This window comes from Brachyistius frenatus, unplaced genomic scaffold (assembly GCF_029030835.1).
Source record: "Brachyistius frenatus isolate BFR_SWC_R1_liver_20210118 unplaced genomic scaffold, ASM2903083v1 Contig_15, whole genome shotgun sequence".
In the NCBI taxonomy this organism is placed as follows: domain Eukaryota; kingdom Metazoa; phylum Chordata; class Actinopteri; family Embiotocidae; genus Brachyistius; species Brachyistius frenatus.
In genome coordinates, this window is record NW_027210614.1 from 483,706 (window position 1) to 503,759 (window position 20,054).

At 40.7% G+C, this 20,054-nt stretch overlaps 1 protein-coding gene across 1 annotated transcript in view; it reads right to left on the reverse strand.

Moving 5' to 3' along the window:
* The window catches only part of galnt18b (UDP-N-acetyl-alpha-D-galactosamine:polypeptide N-acetylgalactosaminyltransferase 18b), a 77,816-nt gene extending 58,016 nt beyond the window's left edge, over positions 1-19,800 (reverse strand). Inside the window, exon 1 of the mRNA XM_069693439.1 lies at positions 19,318-19,800. Within this exon, the coding sequence (XP_069549540.1) occupies positions 19,318-19,555 (238 nt within the window). The 5' untranslated portion in view covers positions 19,556-19,800. The remainder of the gene's footprint in view (positions 1-19,317) is intronic.
* Positions 19,801-20,054: the final 254 nt, after the last annotated feature.

Genomic DNA, 20,054 nt, shown 5'->3' on the forward strand with positions numbered 1-20,054 from the left:
TACCTCAAATGCGGGAAGTATAGCCACAGCATGACGCTAAAAGTTTCCTCCACTGAACAGTTGAGTATTTATTTAATTCAGACTCATTCACACTGTCGAGAAAAGCTGTACAGGCACCGATCGAGACTCTTCTCTAATTGAACAATCGCCTTCCTGACACACAAACCAACTTAGTCTCCAAGAAATTAGATTTATATTGAAGTGTGATCAAAACATTCTGAGACTGCTTCTTTTGCTCGAGAACAGATGCACAGCACAGAGATGTGCACGGAGAAGCAGAGGGCGCACAGCAAATGTCGCGTCCAACACAGGAAATCGGCATCAGGGACCTTTCAAAAGCTTCAGAAGGCCTACGGCGAAGAAGTGATGAGCCAGGTGAAGTGTTTTGTGTGGCATTCGTATTTTGAAGAGGAGAACATCAATGTCCAGGACCGAAGAAGGCACGTCAGGTCAGCGGAACGAGGTGGGTGTTGTTTGATATTTGTTTCAAGAAACAGCAAAAAGCAAACTTAAATCTCGGTTGAGTCACTTGCTCACACGTTTGTCCTGAACAAGCTGAACGTTGCTAATGAAATCAACCAAAGATTTGATTGATTTCAGCGAGGAAATAATTAGTTTAGGGTTTAAGTCAATATACTTCACTGTTATTTGGCTGGCCTTGATGCAGAATTGTTTCAAAATTAGGACTTTAGTTAATTTAGGTTTCATCACAATATACAAGGAAGCAGAGGGAACAAACCCCTTCTACGAAAAGTAAAAACTGAAGAAAGACATTTCTGTAACGGAAATGAATATGAGGCATGTGAGTTAATGTTCTGAGTTAAAATCAGTGGCAATAACAAAAACATTATTGTGCCTGGAAATGCTGACAAGAAAGTGAAGTGAAAGTAAAGTGAGATAAATGTTGTGGAGTAGAAAATGGGCTCTTGGAGTAGATAGGCTGAGACAACAACGGTCAAGCTCCTAAGGCTTGATAACCAACTATCAATTCTCAACATCTGCAAGTAAGCTGAAAGCCTGGACAGTGATATCAATCAAGATTTCTCCCTTTCTGGAGGAGAGGAGGAGAAAAAACCTCAGGTCAACCTCCAGAGCGGTCTGCAGATGGGGGAAACAAGTTGAAATGTGGTGAAGCTGTTGTCAAAACCAGAAGCCACAAAATTTCATCAGAAAAATACACATGCTGATTTTTTTTAATTTATTTTTTATTGTGTTCTTCTGCTCTAATTTACTCATTGACTTAACTGGATAAATAGCCTTCCCAAAGACTGTTCCTCAATTTCCCTTTTACACTTCTAATGAATTACTGAAATTAGATGTGTCAACTGTGATCATGGAGAAGCAGATCATTTAAATCACCTGGACTTGGGTGTGTTTTCAACTACAGGGCCAAATATAGTCAGGTTTCAACTGAAAACATGCACACTCATAGCACATGGTATAATACACCTCAATATGTTTAACAATCGCTAAGATACTAACAACAAGAATAACTTGATGTTTATCTCACAGGTGTGTCACATCTTTGTCCTCCAGTTCCAACTACACTGATGTGAAATGAGATAAGAAACGCTGCAGCTGTGAGACGAACTCTGCATTTTTTTTGTGTGCCTACATCACATTTACATCTTGTGTTATTGATTATCTTGTGTACAGTTTATGGAGGCCGAATCAAAAAAGTTTCACCTTGATGAGAGCTCCCACACTTACTTTTCAGTTCCGTCAATGTCCTTATTTGCTGTTTGCCCTTGCCTTTAATGGAGGCATTTGAAAAAGAGCCCTATGAGGTTTCTTTTTTTTTTCCTTCTCTCTTTCTCTCTCTCTCTGTGTGTGTGTGTGTGTGTGTGTGTGTGTGTGTGTGTGTGTGTGTGTGTGTGTGTGTGTGTGTGTGTGTGTGTGTGTGTGTGTGTGTGTGTGTGTGTGTGTGTGTTAACTGTCTTCTCTTGCCTCTGTTTTATAGCTTTCATGTTAAAATAATGACAGCATCTGGTAAGTTAGGAGCTGTTAGACGGACTAGTGGACTGAAGGTTCTGAATCCCAAAATTCTGTGGAAATTAAGCGTTTAACAGGAAAAATATTTTCACAATACTGAATACTGAATGTTTTGAAGGTGACTGTGCTGGTACATTTAATGTGTGTAATTTAAAGTTTCTCAACAATAGTTGGTTGCTACACTTGTTCCGTTTTTGTGACTCAGGTGAGAGATCAATAAATCCGATGGTGCAGTGATTGGTTGGAGAAAAAAAAAGGCTCAGCTCTGTCAGGCCTTGATGACACTTGGTTGAGAACAACTTGACAACAATGCTCCACTATCAATGGATATGCTAACATCTGTATAACAATGCATTGCTGATTATTTGGTGAAGTAAGGAAAAGACAGGCCAGAAAAAAATACAAGATGTAAAACCCTGAGGAACTGTAAAGCATGGAGGACAAAATGATTGCTGCAGTGATTCAGCTCTTCTGGAGTCACGTTATTGACTGTAAAATACAAGAGTTACATTTTGTAAGAGCTGTTTGCAGTCTATACTCCATCGAAGTACACAAATTAGAGGTAAAACACAGGGAAAAATAAAACAGAGGTAAAAGGGAAATAAACTTCACACCAAATAAAATTAATTTTATGATCATAGATGTCATTAACTTCAGTCACATTAAACCCAACAGTCCAGATGGAAATATGAGCTGGCGTGCTCATTCATGAGGAAATTGAGAAAAATAGCCTCAGGCAGTCTTCTTTTGCAACACCAGCTGGCCAAATGCGCTGCACCTCTCACATCACCCGTTAAGGGTGAAGAAACAAGCTAAAGGCCAATAATGAGGCTTATCAAGCCTTTAGAGAAGAAAAAAAAGGATGGCCAGTGATTTATAAACGAGTATGAACACCAACAATATCACATCAGTGGTAAATATGTTAGAAAGATGAGATCTTTTTCAGGGGAGGAAATAACTAACCGAGTCAAAGCTAAGGAGAAATTTGAATTCCTCCCATTTTTTTTATAAAATAGAAACTATAATGACAGTGAGACTATTAACTGCATATAGTTTTTAACTTTTAAAATGGTGCTGCAATCCTGTCCAATTTTGCATCAAACTCCTTAAAATGCTTCAGAAAGTCTACAACAATGAGTCGAGGATCTAGGTGAGGAGTTTTGAGTGGTATTCATGTTTAAAGAGAAGCAGAAGGTCACTGAGAGCAAAAGGTCAGGTCAGGAGCTCAACCGGGAATTTGGCATTTGCGGGGTTGTGCACAATGAATTTGTCCCCCAGGGTCAGATTGTCAACACCGAGTTCTGCTGAGACTTTGAGGAATCTGAAGAAAAAAATTCTGTGCAAATGACCTGAGGTGTGAAGGGATAGCACTTTGGTTCTCCAACATGACAACGTGTCTGCTCACAGCAAGTTGAAAACGCACAAGTTCCTTAACTTCAACAACACAACCGTTGCTCCCCACCAATGGATTTGGCTCTCTGCAACTTCATTCTGTTCCCCAGAAATCATACACAAAATGTGATGAGCGCTCTCTGCTCAAGTTTCATGTCCATGGTGAAGTCACAAATGAGCCCACGGTCACAAAAACATGTGTATCTTGGGTGTTAATTTGGATCAAGCAATGTAATTTGGAAAATTTATCGCGAAGGCTACAGCTTCCCTGTGCTCTGTCCATTTGAAATCCATCTGAAAATAATCCCCTCATTATTTAGAAAGAAAGCCTCAAAAAGCTGTTTTTGGGGGCGTGTCTGTTTGATTGACAGGCCTGTGGTGCAGTCAGGTTACAGCTGTCGGTGGGTGAGACGTAGTATTGCCACGTTTCCAATCAGATCAATTCAAATCCACCGCTCGCTCCGCCCCCAGCTCGTCCAAATATGGTCGCTTCCTGCTCCAAACCGCTCCGAATTAGTAGGATGGTGCCGGACAAAATCCAAACAGGAGGCTTCACTATGGCTGTTCACAAACTGGTCACTACCGAAGCCAACTATGTAGGAGGCCCTATTGTTGTAGAAAAATAAAGTCAAAGTTTCTACTATTTGTACTTAGCTACTACATAAATGTTTAAGTCAAAACAAACCAAGAATTTCCGATTCATTTGCTTTTAGGAAATAATTTTAGTTTGACTTAAAATGCAGAGTATTTGTATGATGGAATACATCAAAGAGTGCATCCTGCCTCCACTGTCTTTACAACGAAGAAAGGGCTGCTACATTATTTGTCTGTTTGCAGCTTCAGCCGAGGAATGGACGGACAAGCTGTTTTAACGTACCACCCAAAATGAAACCACCATCCAACAGTAACTGTTCTGCCCAGGAGCCCCTTCAGTGTTTCAGCTTGTTGAGCCAGTGATCGCTGGGAAGTCTGGTGAGTCCATGTGTTGAACCTGAGGCTGCTGATTCAGAGGAACTGCCAAAGCGAGATCTAAGTAAAGAAATATGCAGGTTTGGTTGCTTTGTGTTTTAGTTCTGTAATCGCAATGGAGCAGATGTGCTACAACGTTTCACCCATTCCTTTGAAAAAAGCTTTACATCCTGCTCTGTACTCCCACTATCACCAGTCATGACTCTGCTACTGAACGTATAGGTTGAACATTAATTCCAACCATAATACAATGGTATATATAATTAGCTCCAAAACTCAGTGCTTTGTTGGAAAAAGTGAAACAGCCGAGTCCTTATCACCGTATAGCAGACACCCCACAAAAGCACATGACAGGGGAGTTTTTGCATCGAGTTGGTTTGTACCTCAGGCCAGGCAGACTTCATGGCTGCCGGCTGGTTGCTGATGGCAGTCACTGGCCTTTCTAGCAGACTGGCAAAACTCTGCCTGATGGCTGAATCCCCCAATCATGTTGTGTCAGAGGATCCAAAAGCTTTTAGAGAGCTGTCTCAAAAAAAGGTGGACAACGAAGGAAAGTTATTCACAAAAGTCATAATAACCTGAGTCAAGGTAAAGTTTATTTTTCATTTTCTTAAAAAATAAAAATGCACCACAGCTTCTTATTACAAGAGACAAGCTGACCCGTGACCACATGTTGCAGGACAAAATACACAACCCTTCCACTTAACATGTCTAGCAGCAGCCGGTGTACAAACCTTCAGAGGAGTACAGATGGTAACTAAGGGTGTTGTAAAAAATATATTTCTGGAGCTGTGATGCACCAACTGTTGTTCTCTGTGTACAACTCAGCTGAGACATCCCCATGCAAATACAAACCAAGTTCTGAGTATTATCTGTTGGAAGAATATGTAATGACTTCATTTCTGCACCGAATTACCTCCTTAAAAAGGATTGCATCTATTTTTATGCCAAGCATTTGCATTCAAGAGGCATTTGTGAATATTTGATGGCTTGCACTGGCACCAGGAAGAGGCTCAGACATGCAGGGGATGTCAGTGGAGTGCTTTAGGCATCCACTGCTTCTTCATGTGACCAAAATCTCTTGTGTGCTCATAGTTGTGTTGATTTAATACAAATAGGAGCATATGTGTTCTTTTTTTTCTTTTTTTGTAGTCTTTTAATTAATTATGTCCTCTGGAAGTTAACGAGTCTGATCATCAGTTGAAGACCTGCTGGCGGAGGTTCTTCAAGTAAAGCAGTCATTTTTGGCTTTTTTTTTTTCTGTATTTCAAGATCTCTGGTTATTTTACACACAGACAATAAAGCCCCTGAGGATGTGGTAACAGAGCCTTGTTAACCTGGCTTTCTAAAGCCGCCGCACCGCGCTAAAGTAGCGAGCCAGGGTGTCACAGGACGTAGACCATGCACCGGCCTCCATGGGCACTGTAGTGCCAAGTTCGTCAGGCCTCAGAGCACACTGCTAGGAGTCTGTAGCTTAGGTTTAGTTGGTGGGAGACTGAGGGTTGATGGGTTGGGAGTGAGGTCTAGACTGGGGGATGTTTTTGACCTCCCTAGTTCCCGCTGGTGGTAGCCTCAACCAGGGGAGGTCTGCAGGCACTGACAAGGGCAATGAGAGGCCCAGGTGGCAGTGGACTTATGTGCCTACGTGGAAGCCACTGAGAGAGCGACAGAGGGAGACAATTTGTTGTGTGGTGCCAAAAGCAGATCGGGTGAGAGACCCTATTGAATTAAGAAACAAAAAAGAGTGCACTGAGGATTTTCTGGTGACAGATATCTATATGGAAGACAAGGAAAAAATATCATGATGAACAGCCAAACCCGCATCAACTGAAATTCAGAATTACAAGTTGGGTGCAGCCCTACTTTCCATTTGTCACTATTTTCTTTTTCTTTTATTATATTCATAAAATGTGAGATTGCTCATCTGTAGTTTTTGGGAAGGGGGAGTAAACAAATTTTTGTTTAAGTCACAATTATTTATATTTCCATTGATGTAGGTAAAACTGTATGTACACTGTATCTGAATGGCTGTTTGTGAATGGCAGAACTAAACCTGAGGGGATACACATATGTCATGTGAATGTGGTGATTTAAGGAAAATGTTCTTTTTAGAGTGACAGAAAAACCAATGTAGCATTCAGTTGAGCGGCTTAAAAAAGATTATACTATGCAAAGAGTACTAGAAAAAGACAATTCATTGCATTTATGATTAAAGTAATCTGGTTGTAACAATTACACTAAACCTCCAAACTAAAGATTAGTTTCATTAGTGACTGGTCTGGCAAATACTTTACAGATTAATCTCTTGTTTGTCTGGTTAGAAAATGTCAAAAAAAAACTTTAAAATGCCAGACACAAGTAAACAGAGCCAATAATGATTCCTATAAAATGCTTTTTTTTTTTCTTTTTTTTTTTTTAAATCAAACAATGCTTCAAATGCAGATGTTGCTGCTAAGAAGCTACAAACTCTACAACGTGAATACTTCACACACATCTTCAACCCAAAAGCACAGAAGTTCCGGCCAATCACCACAGTTTAAAGGTGGACACCCAAAATTTGTGTCACCAATTCAGTATCTGCCTAAATATGAAATATGGTCACAATCTCCTTTTCTGTTCCCGAGTTATGGCGTTGAATAATGTTCAGAATTATTTTTTTTTGCAGAACATTATGATGTCAGAGAAGTTAATATATCATTTTATCCAATAAAGATATTTATATAAGTTTAGTCATAATTCACGTATAAATTCTTAAATTATGGCCACAAAACTGTTCTGTGAGTCACAGTGACCTTTGACCACCAAAATCTAATCAGTTTATATTTCAGTCCAAGTGAATGTTTGTGCCAAATTTGAAGAAATGGCCTTATTGCATTCATTAGAATGGGCCTGATAGAGGAGACAGACATGAGGTCACTGTGTCCTTGAACTTTGACCTCTGCCGGCTAGGAAGCGTAAAGATAAATCTACATGACCATTTTTTTTTTTATGTCATCACTATAGCTGTTGTTCTCTGGATTTGTCCAGTGCCACACTTTGTTGCAGCTAACTACAGTTCCAGATTTGTATGCATCAGTGGTGGATTAATGATGATTGAAGGTTGAGAAAATGTATTTTGATGGAAGATCTCAATTATAGTTAGCTATGATTAATCTCATTTCGAGGCCACAGTAATTCACTTCTGTCTTGTCGAGTCTCACCCTGTAATCCATTTCCACCTTCCCCATCATAGCCTCACATCAGCAACAGCTGACCCAACAAAGATGAATAGAATGCTGACAGCTGAAGAGCACTCTCTGGTACACAGAAAGATCTCCTCGGCAGAAGAAAATGCAGCTTCAATCTAACGCCTGAAAAACGTTGCTTCTTCTGACACAACTCCCTCGGTCAGATTAAAGAATCAAATGTATTTATCATAAATATAAGTTGATGTGCGAGCAGACTGGTTTTGTGTACTGACTGCACACATGAACTGCACATTATACATTTGCTATGCAGGCTGACACTGCATGCAGGGCCACATGGTTCATGAAAGTAAATCCAAGCAGCTGTCAGCTGGGTGATGGTCTGTGAACACAAACAGCCTGACAGACACTGATGCACCAGCAGCACACAACAGTCTCCTTCTCAATCTGTCCTGCTTTATGTGTCGAGATTAATCAGTTTTAAACTAAATTTATCATCATCTATTATACTTATACATTTAATTAGTGTTTTTTTTTTTTTTAAGTGCTTGCCTTTGCATTGTTACAAACTCAACGAGCTTGATGTGCGGGGTCACATTCCCAGGAAAAATCTACAGCGGAGTTAACCACAAAGTTTACATGGTTGCTCCGCCAGAGAAGGTGGACGGAGCTAACAACACATGCTCACTCTTCAACTGCCAACTCTGGGAAGTGAAGTTCAAAAACACAGCTGCAATTACAGGTTATCGCCACAGGTTCTGCCAAGAGAAAAAAAAAACGGAGGTCTTCGAGATACTGACTTTCAACAAAAATGCCAAACATGACTTCGTAGAAGCCTCGAAAATATAATGACTTACTGTTTTTTTCTCATTCAATAGTAAACTGAACTTGAACTTTAACAAAATAATTATATTCATTGATATTATCTAATTAACCTGCAGGTTAATTTATAATTAAAATAATTGCTTGCTGCAGTCCGAATTGCATGAAACTGCTGATGTAGATGGCAAAATATGAGCCGTTGTGTATGAAGTGACATAACTTAACATAAAAATGGGAAATAAATTTGGATATGGTTGGCAATAAGGTGCATTTTTTTTTCCTATTAGTTGCCTTTGTTAGTCCTAAACCTTTTATTTTGAATAAGATATTTGTTGGTGAGCTCACTTATTTAAAACACTGATGAATATTAAATAGAATTTGACACAAACTTATATATATATACGATTCATATATATATATATATATACAGTGGGTACGGAAAGTATTCAGACCCCGTTAAATTTTTCACTCTTTGTTTCATTGCAGCCATTTGCTAAAATCAAAAAAGTTCATTTTATTTCTCATTAATGTACACTCAGCACCCCATCTTGACAGAAAAAAACAGAAATGTAGAAATTTGTGCAAATTTATTAAAAAAGAAAAACTGAAATATCACATGGTCATAAGTATTCAGACCCTTTGCTCAGTATTGAGTAGAAACACCCTTTTGAGCTAGTACAGCCATGAGTCTTCTTGGGAATGATGCAACAAGCTTTTCACACCTGGATTTGGGGATCGTCTGCCATTCTTCCTTGCAGATCCTCTCCAGTTCCGTCAGGTTGGATGGTGAACGTTGGTGGACAGCCATTTTCAGGTCTCTCCAGAGATGCTCAATTGGGTTTAGGTCAGGGCTCTGGCTGGGCCAGTCAAGAATGGTCACAGAGTTGTTCCGAAGCCACTCCTTTGTTATTTTAGCTGTGTGCTTAGGGTCATTGTCTTGTTGGAAGGTGAACCTTCGGCCCAGTCTGAGGTCCAGAGCACTCTGGAAAAGTTTTTCTTCCAGGATATCTCTGTACTTGGCCGCATTCATCTTTCCTTCAATTGCAACCAGTCGTCCTGTCCCTGCAGCTGAAAAACACCCCCATAGCATGATGCTGCCACCACCATGTTTCACTGTTGGGATTGTATTGGGCAGGTGATGAGCAGTGCCTGGTTTTCTCCACACATACCGCTTAGAATTAATGCCAAAAAGTTCAATCTTGGTCTCATCAGACCAGAGAATCTTATTTCTCATAGTCTCGGAGTGCTTCATGTGTTTTTTGGCAAACTCTATGCGGGCTTTCATATGTCTTGCACTGAGGAGAGGCTTCCGTCGGGCCACTCTACCATAAAGCCCCGACTGGTGGAGGGCTGCAGTGATAGTTGGCTTTGTGGAACTTTCTCCCATCTCCCTACTGCATCTCTGGAGCTCAGCCACAGTGATCTTTGGGTTCTTCTTTACCTCTCTCACCAAGGCTCTTCTCCCACGATTGCTCAGTTTGGCTGGACGGCCAGGTCTAGGAAGAGTTCTGGTCGTCCCAAACTTCTTCCATTTAAGGATTATGGAGGCCACTGTGCTCTTAGGAACCTTGAGTGCTGCAGAAATTATTTTGTAACCTTGGCCAGATCTGTGCCTTGCCACAATTCTGTCTCTGAGCTCCTTGGACAGTTCCTTCGACCTCATGATTCTCATTTGCTCTGACATGCACTGTGAGCTGTAAGGTCTTATATAGACAGGTGTGTGCCTTTCCTAATCAAGTCCAATCAGTTTAATTAAACACAGCTGGACTCCAATGAAGGAGTAGAACCATCTCAAGGAGGATCAGAAGAAATGGACAGCATGTGAGTTAAATATGAGTGTCACAGCATGTGATATTTCAGTTTTTCTTTTTTAATAAATTTGCACAAATTTCTACATTTCTGTTTTTTTCTGTCAGCATGGGGTGCTTAGTGTACATTAATGAGAAATAAAGTGAACTTTTTTGATTTTAGCAAATGGCTGCAATGAAACAAAGAGTGAAAAATTTAAAGGGGTCTGAATACTTTCCGTACCCACTGTACATACATGAATTGTATTATGCTATAGCCTCACCCAAAAAAATATAAAACATGGATTTTATTAATGTTGAAAATGTGGTCTGACAGATTAGATCATACAATGAGAATCAGAGGTCTGAAGTCAGAACAGAGGCACCACAGTGCTCTGCTGCTTGAGAAAATGACTCTTGTTTATACAGTAGACGAAAACATTTTGCACATAATGGCATGAGCCTGTTCAAACCAAAGCACACCTCATCTCACTTATGCCATTAATTATGAAAAAGTGCAGAGGAGTGATAAAAAAAACAGACTGCTCGCAAATCTTGAAAGCAACCAAACACTTCAGTCTGTTCTTTACTGCTGCTGCCTTCACTGAAGCACAGTGGTTTTACAGCATGGAGGTGTAAAGACATTACAGAGGATTAGAAGATAACTATGAGGAAAAACTTAGTTGGTGCATTTTTTGTTTTAAATACTTAGAAGCATTGATTTATGTCCTCGAGCTTCATCACCTCATGCCTAACCAATGTGTAGCCAGGACCCAAATTCTGTCTGAGTGGTTTGAGTCGCCAAAACATAACCGTGAAACAGGTAATGATTTAGCAGTGGGTTGACTGTTAATATAAGCAGAAACACTCACTATGAAATTTTGCTTTTGCAGATGCTACAATACAAATATTTATTTGTGGTTAAAAAAAAAACTGTCATTGCAGCCTTATGTTTCCCGAAAAACACACTGCATTTAAAAATGCTAATTTTATATGGATGTAATTTTATGATTCCAGTTTTGGGAGTGATAATGATCTTTCTTAGTAAAGCCACTGAAGGGAAGCTCATGTTGCTCCATGTCCACTGAACATAGACAGTAACTTCCCTGGCTACGTCTCCATCTATAAGACTGGGATTGTTTGGCTGACTTTCTGTTGCATGCTGATCAAAAATAGTTTGATGCAGCTGTGATTTTATCCTGAGATAATTTATTGTTTCTTTAACAGACTCCATGCAAGGAAGTTCTTATCAATACATCATAGTATATCATTGTAGGGAGATAAATGACTTGGGCTATCATGTAAATGTCATTCAGTCACAGCTAAACCATATTTCCAGCTGACTGACGAGGGTTAATTTCATATTTTTGTTGTAACTTGAGGAACTCAGTGATTAAAAAAAAAAAAAAAAAAACTACACTGAGAACATTTACAATAGTGAACTGATCAATTTAGTGTGAATTGTCACGGGAGGACTCTTGTAAGAGGGTCTTCTTTGTCTATTTTAGTCTCTTCATGATGATTTAGCCTTCTGGAGTAAAAATAATTAATTGCTTTCATTACTAAACACTCTCCAGTGGATTTATAGCCCTGTATTTCAATAACTTATTGGAATTACAACCCAGAATATTCCCTCGTTTTATATTCCCAGTCCTTACCCCAGACTCTCACACTGTCTGCAGCCCTGCCTACAGGCTGCAAACAGCAAGCGCTGACAGATGAATCAGACATCATAAATCTACAGCAGAATGTTTACGGCCACAGTTTCATTACTATATGAAGAACAGTGAAGCTTTGTGCAGTCTGGTAAAGTTGTACAGTAAATTCTCTGTACTTTTTCAACAGATGCACCGTACGGTGATCAGTTCACAAAACCCTTTTCGGGGCTTTGGCTATTATGAGCATGAAAATGTCTTTGGGGGTCCAGCACCATGACACACACGGAGCAGAGGGAAGCTACTTTAGAGATACTTTTAATGGGCAAGGATTCCAAGTTATGTTGCTTGATCAACATTGGTGATATATAATTGCTGACTTTTTACCATTTACTATTTTTATGTATGTGCAGTTATCTGAGCACACCTACGATTTCACTATAGACTTGAGCAGAGTGCACGTCATCTTGTGTGAAACTCGAGAAATTGGCACTGAAACCCTTGAAATGTTTGTGAAGCATTTCTGTTCTGTGGTGTGATGGCACTTGGTTTCTCCAACATGACAATGTGTCAGCTCAGTGCTTTGAAAACGTGAAAGATTCTCGCCTGCAACAACATATCCGTAGCTCCCTACCAGCTGGATTTGGATTCCTGTGGCTTCTATCAAATTCCCCAAAAATTTGACACAAAATAAATTGTGCACTCTCGGCTTAAGTTTCAACATCAAGATGAAATTGCAAATGTACACATCCCTGGTCACAAAACTGTGCTTGCCAAAGCTGCTGATATTGCCAAGCTGTGTAACTTGGAATATTTACTCACAAAGGTTATAGCCTCCTCTCACTCCGTGCACATCTCTGTCAGGAGTTCAGTTTTGCCCCCGATCACCTCTCCTCCTGTGTCCCCTGTCTTTGCCTGTGGCCACGCCACTCACCTCCCGTGGCCACGCCCCTCACCAGTCCCAGCAGATGCAGCCACTCATCCCTGATCACCACCTGCAGGTGTGCTGCATCTCCCTGATCACCTCCCCAGACTATATGTACCCTGCCCCTGCACAATTCTGGTTGTCGGTTCATTTTTTGTTAGCCACCCGTCCGTCTTCCGTCTGCTCCCCGTCAGCTCTCTGTCAGTCCTGTTCCTGTTCCCGTTCCTCCGGCCTCTGTGTCTCCTGCGGATATCCCGGTCAAAATCACCAGTCGGTGGAGTTGCCCTCCCGGCTAGGAGGATTGTTGACGCCGTCCCTTCTGCTGGTCTGCCGGCTGCCCTGTTACCCGTGTCCCCCTGGAGTTGTCGGTTGAGTTGCCCTCCCGACTGGACGTAAAGTGGACACGCTCGGTGCCACGTTTTGGTTTGTAGTTTTTTGTTTGTTTATTTTTTGGACAATAAAGACAGTATTTTTTGGAACTTATACCTCGAGTCTGTGTGCTTGCATTTGGGTCCTGGAAGAATACACCCACCTCATAACACATCTCTGTACTACACTCTGTACATGTGGAACAAGAGCAGTCTCTGAACTTTTAGTTCACTCCTCATAGTTTGTCTACTATGTAAACCAGTGACGGTAAAATACCTCACTCAGCAGAAATCTAAATTCTATAATAAACAAATTTAAGGGGTCCTTTAAAATGTTTGATGTTATATGGTATAAAAATGAATATCAGATGAAGTACTGACTTCAAGCGTAGTTCCAACATGGCAACGTTTGCCTGTCGGTTAGTCCATCACTTTGCTCTAAACTGAAATATATCAGGAACTACTGGATGTATTTTAATCACGTTTTGCTCTCCATCATCACATTAATTTGTCCAATACTTTGGTTTCAGACCAAATAGCAACTGCAAGTAATCTGGAAATGCTTATTTGATATCTATATTTTTTGGGTTGGTGTATGACTAAAGATATTAGTGAACTGCAGTTCAACGACTTGTCATGGCAACATATTTTTTTATCTTAAGATACTTTTGGATTTTTCTGCTCAACAGCCTTTCCAGCCAGTCCGAACCTGTCCCTTCCTTTCAGGCGCTGCCGCCTCTATCCATCCAGCAGCAGTCCTCAGCTGTGCCTCACCTGCCAGCAGCTGCCTCAAATTCACCTTAATCAACCACTCAGCTTATGTCCACTAACATCAACCTGCTGCCTGACTGTAGTGCGCCCCTATAGACAAAAGATCAAAATAATGAAGTAGAGAAGAAGGGCTTCCCTGGCTTTAGTTTTGACAAATATTTCCTGGCAACACAACACGTGAGCAGCCGTACGTGATGATCATCTTTTACATTTGAAAACAAAATTGATGGAAAAATAATGAACTCATCATACTTGTCGAATGTTTGTCTATCTGTTGCACAACATGTTCTTATTGTCTCAGACAGGACATGTTCTCAGACACGACGTCTCCGTGTCTGGATCCTGTGACCTACAACCTCACTCAGTACTATCTGTCCACAGCATGATCTAATTTTACGACATCCATATGTCCTTATCTTGTGACCTACAACTGAACTCAGATGTAAAGGAAATGGGGGTGGATGTCAACTGCTTGTCACACTGTATAAAAGCTGCCCAACGGAGGAGAGACGCTGAGCAATGCTGGACATCTTTCTTTGAGTGTACATGTATTTGTTCCTTTTTGCAAGAATAAATGTCTGATGTGTTTGATTTTGAATCCAGCCTCTGAGTAATTTTTCTAACAAAAATAAACATCACAACCTCTCAATATGTTGAACATCAGGCCACATCTGTAAGGAAAAAGGCTGCATTTTACCCCCTCACCATGGCAACAGCATTTGTGTGGTTAGTTGCACCGTTCACCTGCGGAAGAAATGAGCTCTGAGTTGGCAAATGAACATCTGTTTCAGAAGAAGTTACATGAAACATTTTTAACAGCCTTATAATCACTGAATTTCAGCAGGTCTCTGCAAATGACCATCATTTTAAAAAGAGAGATTTCCACATTTCTGCAGTGAAAAGGATATTTGAGTCAGTATAATGATTGTGGCTTTTTAAATTGTTCTGCATTTAATATATTTTTCATACCTTTATACTCATTCAGGCATTTTTATATCTACTAGTGTGTTATGTTATATTATCATCTATTATCTTTAGTAAATAGAAAAACAAACTGTTTATTCTGTAACAAACAAGGTGCCTTCTTCAAAAACTGTATGAGAATGAATCTTTTGACTGTTTTTCCCGTTTAAGGCCTGAGAGTCCGGAAGTATGTGTGAGTGTAACTTGTACTTTCCATAGCTGCATACCATAGCCTGCACAAGCATGCACACAAACACCTGCACACATGCATGTGGACGAACACGCTCATGCACTTCTCTTAGTTTTCACCCTCACTCATTCATTCCAACGCTGCACTCATTGTCACCCTGGATAACTACGTCAGATAAATAGCCAACTACAAGTGTCCTCTGAAACGGTGATTTACTGAGCTCGTCAATTGACTTAACGGGTGGATTTGCTTGAAGCCATCATAGGAGCTGTCACGATCATTTGCAGCTAAATCAGCAGCACGTTAATGACTAACTCTCATAGGCCTTCATGTCCATTCAATCAGACAACACACTTGTAATACATATCCTCAGAGGTCGAACGCAGCGATGAAACAAGCTGGCTTTGACTAAACACCACCCGAATGAAACATCATGACAACAGCATGTCTGCCACGGCGAACATCGTAACAATATAAACCCTGCACGGATAATATCATTATAATCAGAATTCCACATAAAGTTTTGATATTTTTTAGCTTTGAGGCTGCACTGACTCACTTTTCTAACAGAAACAGAGACATCAGCAGTATTCAATTCATAAAGCTGCTATCACTAATTAATTAATTGACAAGTTGTTTGAAAGAAATTTATCTGCAATTATTTTGGTAATTGATTAATTGCTTCTAAATTATGACAGCTGAATTCCTTTGTTATATATGACAGTAGACCATGAATCTTTAGGTTTTGGACTGTTAGTTGAAAAAATAACAAATTATCAGACGTCACTTTGGACTCTGGGAAACTAGAGGGGATGGGGGGGGGCACTGTAAAAAACAATCAAGATGATATGTGGAATTTTTATAATATATACACTGATAAAGAAATATATAAAAAGTATGTCAACATATGCACAGAGACAAAGCTGTACAGTAGCACAGAAGACATTTTGAAGAATAACCTGGTGTTCTGTAAACTGTAACAAGTGCACTAACATCCAGCTGCAACATTTGTCCCTGCTTTTTTGGTTTTGGTTGGATGAAGCAGGAGAGAGCAGCAAAGAGCCCTCATGGTGGGCATGTGTGAACCTGCTTGGTCGAGCTATCCAATAAATTCCCCTCGGCTGACTGTACTTAATACAAGACAGAGTTCAGGCGGTTTACGTGCTGTTGCCATGCTGCTTTGTGCTGGTAACAGGCCACTTCACGACTTGGTTACACCAGTGAAATGTTTCTGTCTCATCCCCGAGTGTGAAGCTGACACCAGAGACATCTCTGTCGACTGTCCACAGCGAGTCGGCTGCAGCAAATGTTTCATTCTCACATGCAGTAATGCTCTCCGGTGTGGGAGCTCATGTTGGCCTCCAGTGCACTAAAACTAAGTGCACGTGCAATTCGTAGCTGTGTGAATAGTGGACGAGGTCGCTCTAAGTGTACACAAGTCACAATATTAAACTAAAGAATGCATGAGACAGAACATACAATTTCTGCACTTATCTCACATCATGATACAGGAAGTGAATGTATTTTTAGAGCTGTCAAAAGTGCACTAATGACTCTCTGGCTCTTCACTGACTGAGGATGCTGTCGGCACCCCTTACAGACTCAGATTATGAGTCTACATTAGCAGCGAACCCATTCAAAGCAATTATCAAGGAAATCCACACTATGTTTTGTACTTAAAATGACAGGTCATTTTGATGTAACATGTTTTTATTGCTGCAAATGTGCACTGATATGTCATCAACAGTCTCCTCCAGCATTAGCCCCAACAGTTTCTGTTGTCTGCAGCGGCACTGTGCTCCCAAACTCTAAAAATGACAAGCACGGAGACTTATTGTTGCTATTAATGTGATCTCTGTCAGGTCCCTGCAGTTTATGTCAGGGGCCTGGAAACAGGTTCACAGACTGAAATGAGTACAAACTCCCAAAGCAGCCAATAATGATGCTGGCTGGCTGACTGTGCGAAAGCCTGAGAGAGAGAATGGGTGCAGAAGAAGTGAAAATGTTTGATATGCATGGCATTATTAAAACTAATTACAGAATGACTGACCTAGTTTTAACACTAGCATAAAAACAATGAGGCACGGACAGTTTTTAAAGGAGGAGGTTTCACATTTGGGAAACACGCTTTACCCTCTTACTGCCCATGAGTTAGAAGAGAAGACTGATACCAAACTAATGTCCGTATGGTGAATACTGTATGAAGCTACAGCCAGCAGCCAGTCACCTTAGCATTAGGAACTTAAGAAACAGCAAGGCTCTGTCCAAAGGTTAAAAAAAGAAAAGAAAGAAAATGACCTACCACCACCTCTAAAGCTCAGTAATGAATATGATGTATCTTGTTTGTTTAATTCATACAAAAGCCAAAGTCGAAAAACATGAAGTTGTGGTTTACGGAGGGTTATGTGTGGACACTATTTCATGGTGCGGGTGCAGAAAATTCGGAGATATGACATGTTAATTAGTGCGCCTCAGAGGTACCGCAGGCACACTTTTATTATAATTATATGTTTTACCTTTGGACAGAGCCAGCTGAGTTGTTTCCTTGTTTCCACTCCTTTCTGCTGAGCAGCTGCTGGCTTTAGCTTCATATTCACCAAACAGAAAGGAGGTGAGTCTCATCATCTGATGTAATGCATTTAAAGTGAATAAGCACATTTCCCCAAATGTCAAACTGCACCTTAAAACTGGAAGAAAGTCCTAGTACTGCGATTTAGATTGTGTGGTCCATCTGTCAAATAAGTAGCTTAAAATGAAGAACCACTGATTATAAAGACCAGAGCTTCTTCTGTACAAGCAGTTATGTTTATGAGTAATCTTATTAACTTTCATTTCAGAGAATAAATGACAAAAATCACTGAAGTCACCTCGTAGACCAAGCTGATTTTTTTTTTTAACGCAAATCTAGCATGAAATTATCGTCTCTGTCAGAGTAACAGAAGCAGCTGAATCGTGCTGTGGAGGTAAGTCACTGGGGGCACCTCAACAAAGCTCCACCCTGCAGCTTGATGCCTGTGGGTGCCAAGCTGAAATGGAGACCTGCCTCCAGGAAGAATGTTTACCCAAGCTTAGCATAGAGCTGCTCAAAGGAGCCTGAGTAGATTTCTGTCTGCATTTCACTTCTGCACCAGCTTTGTGCCATTTCAAATTGAGACCTGCCCAAAATGAGCCACCTCCTCCCTCCCATGTGATGACAAGAATAGCTCTTCTAAAGTCACAGCCTGGAGAAATTATCAAGCGGTAAGTAACTGTACACCAGCAAGGAATTTGCGCAAAAAGGATTCCTGACATTTCTAAAAGTATATGAAAAAGTTGAAGTGGAACAGTGTTTAGGGAGTAGGGAATTACTTTTTAACGGTTTAATTAATAAAAACCAGTCCATTCAGATGAGGCAACCAAGGAAGGAATGAAAAGAATATATCAGAACATTATCTTTCTCACACACAATCAAACTCACTGCAGCTGGAAAAGAAATACTGTGATGTGTTTCTATTAAAATTCAGATTTGTTTTCTATTGCCTGCACTAAACAATGAATAAGACGTTGGCTCTCAAAAGGGAATACATAATGTTGTGTCACAGTACATTTTCAGGTGAATAAAGGTTAAAGTCATATCAGTTTTGCATTGTGCACTTTCTACTGAATAAGCAGCTCATTTCAGCAAAACCAACATCCAAATTGACCCTAATATAGAAAAATGGATTTAACATCATGAATGAATGAGGCATCAGGAGAGAAATGTTGATCAGACTTCTTTCCATTTTATCTTTTTAATGCCAGAATTTCAATTAAATACTCAAATATTGGAGCCTAGGTAATTATTCAGCTCTTTTATAAGTAGTGCCGTTCTCATTTACGTGTATATTACAGTAGGTTACAGCCTCAGTGTGTTGATCCTTTGGGGACACGCAGCTTCTCTTACTGTGCTTTGTCCTCAATCACATACTCCAGTTAACCTGATCTTCAACAGACAAGAGAAGTTCCTGCTGTATCCATTTCCAAAAACAAGCAATGCAAACTACACCAGCACGTCGCAGTACCATACACCTTGAGAGCACACGTTGCTGTAAAAAGTAAAAGGTATTAGCCCACTGAAACTTTCTCATGGTGGCGCACAGATACCAATGTGTGTGTGTGTGTGTGTGTGTGTGTGTGTGTGTGTGTGTGTGTGTGTGTGTGTGTGTGTGTGTGTGTGTGTGTGTGTGTGTGTGTGTGTGTGTGTGTGTGTGTGTGTGTGTGTGTGTGTGTCAGCAGTGAGTGCAGTTTTCTTCCAGCAGTAAGTTCAAATAAGTCTTTACCTTGTATGTGCCGGTTGACCACATTCTCCAGCCGATCAAGCCTCTCCATGATCCGGAGAGTATCCCCTCTTTTGTCACCCTCTAACTTTCTCTCCGGTAGAGGCATTGGCACCTTGATGTAAATATTGGCGATGTAGTTAGTAACCCATCCGACATAGAGCAAGCAAACAATGTTGGTCATGCCGCTCAGGATCACGCATGTGGACACCAAAGTTTTGGTTCTCCTGGTGCAAGCCATCCCAACATCCCTCCATACAGCCTGCAGTATCCCGTTAAACCGGAGAACGGGGCGACAGTCGCCCGCAAAAAAAACCTGGAAAAATGAAGTTATTTCCAGAGACTGTGCAGCAATGCAATATCCGAGACGCAGAGCATTTACTTCAAAAGTGCCGTGACTTTTTAGTCGATGCTAAAACACGGACTAATGTCAAATATCTACAGGTGAAGACTCCCTCTCTCGTTCCATTGTAAACCTCCGTCAGCTCCAACTGCATGTGAGGATTAAGGAAACAGGAGAGACACCGAGCATCCTGCTGCAGCCAATGGGAGGGATGGTGAGAACTGACAGCCTCCCCGCTGCATGCGTCCCCGCTGCGCACTGATTCGCTATGAAAGTGGATCTGACCGGACTATTTCTATAGTTCAGGACAAAGTATCGCAGCCTGTTTCTGTTTAAACGGCGAGATATTTGCGCCACGCCAACATTACGCTGCGTATTTGTGTGCGTACTTGATTTC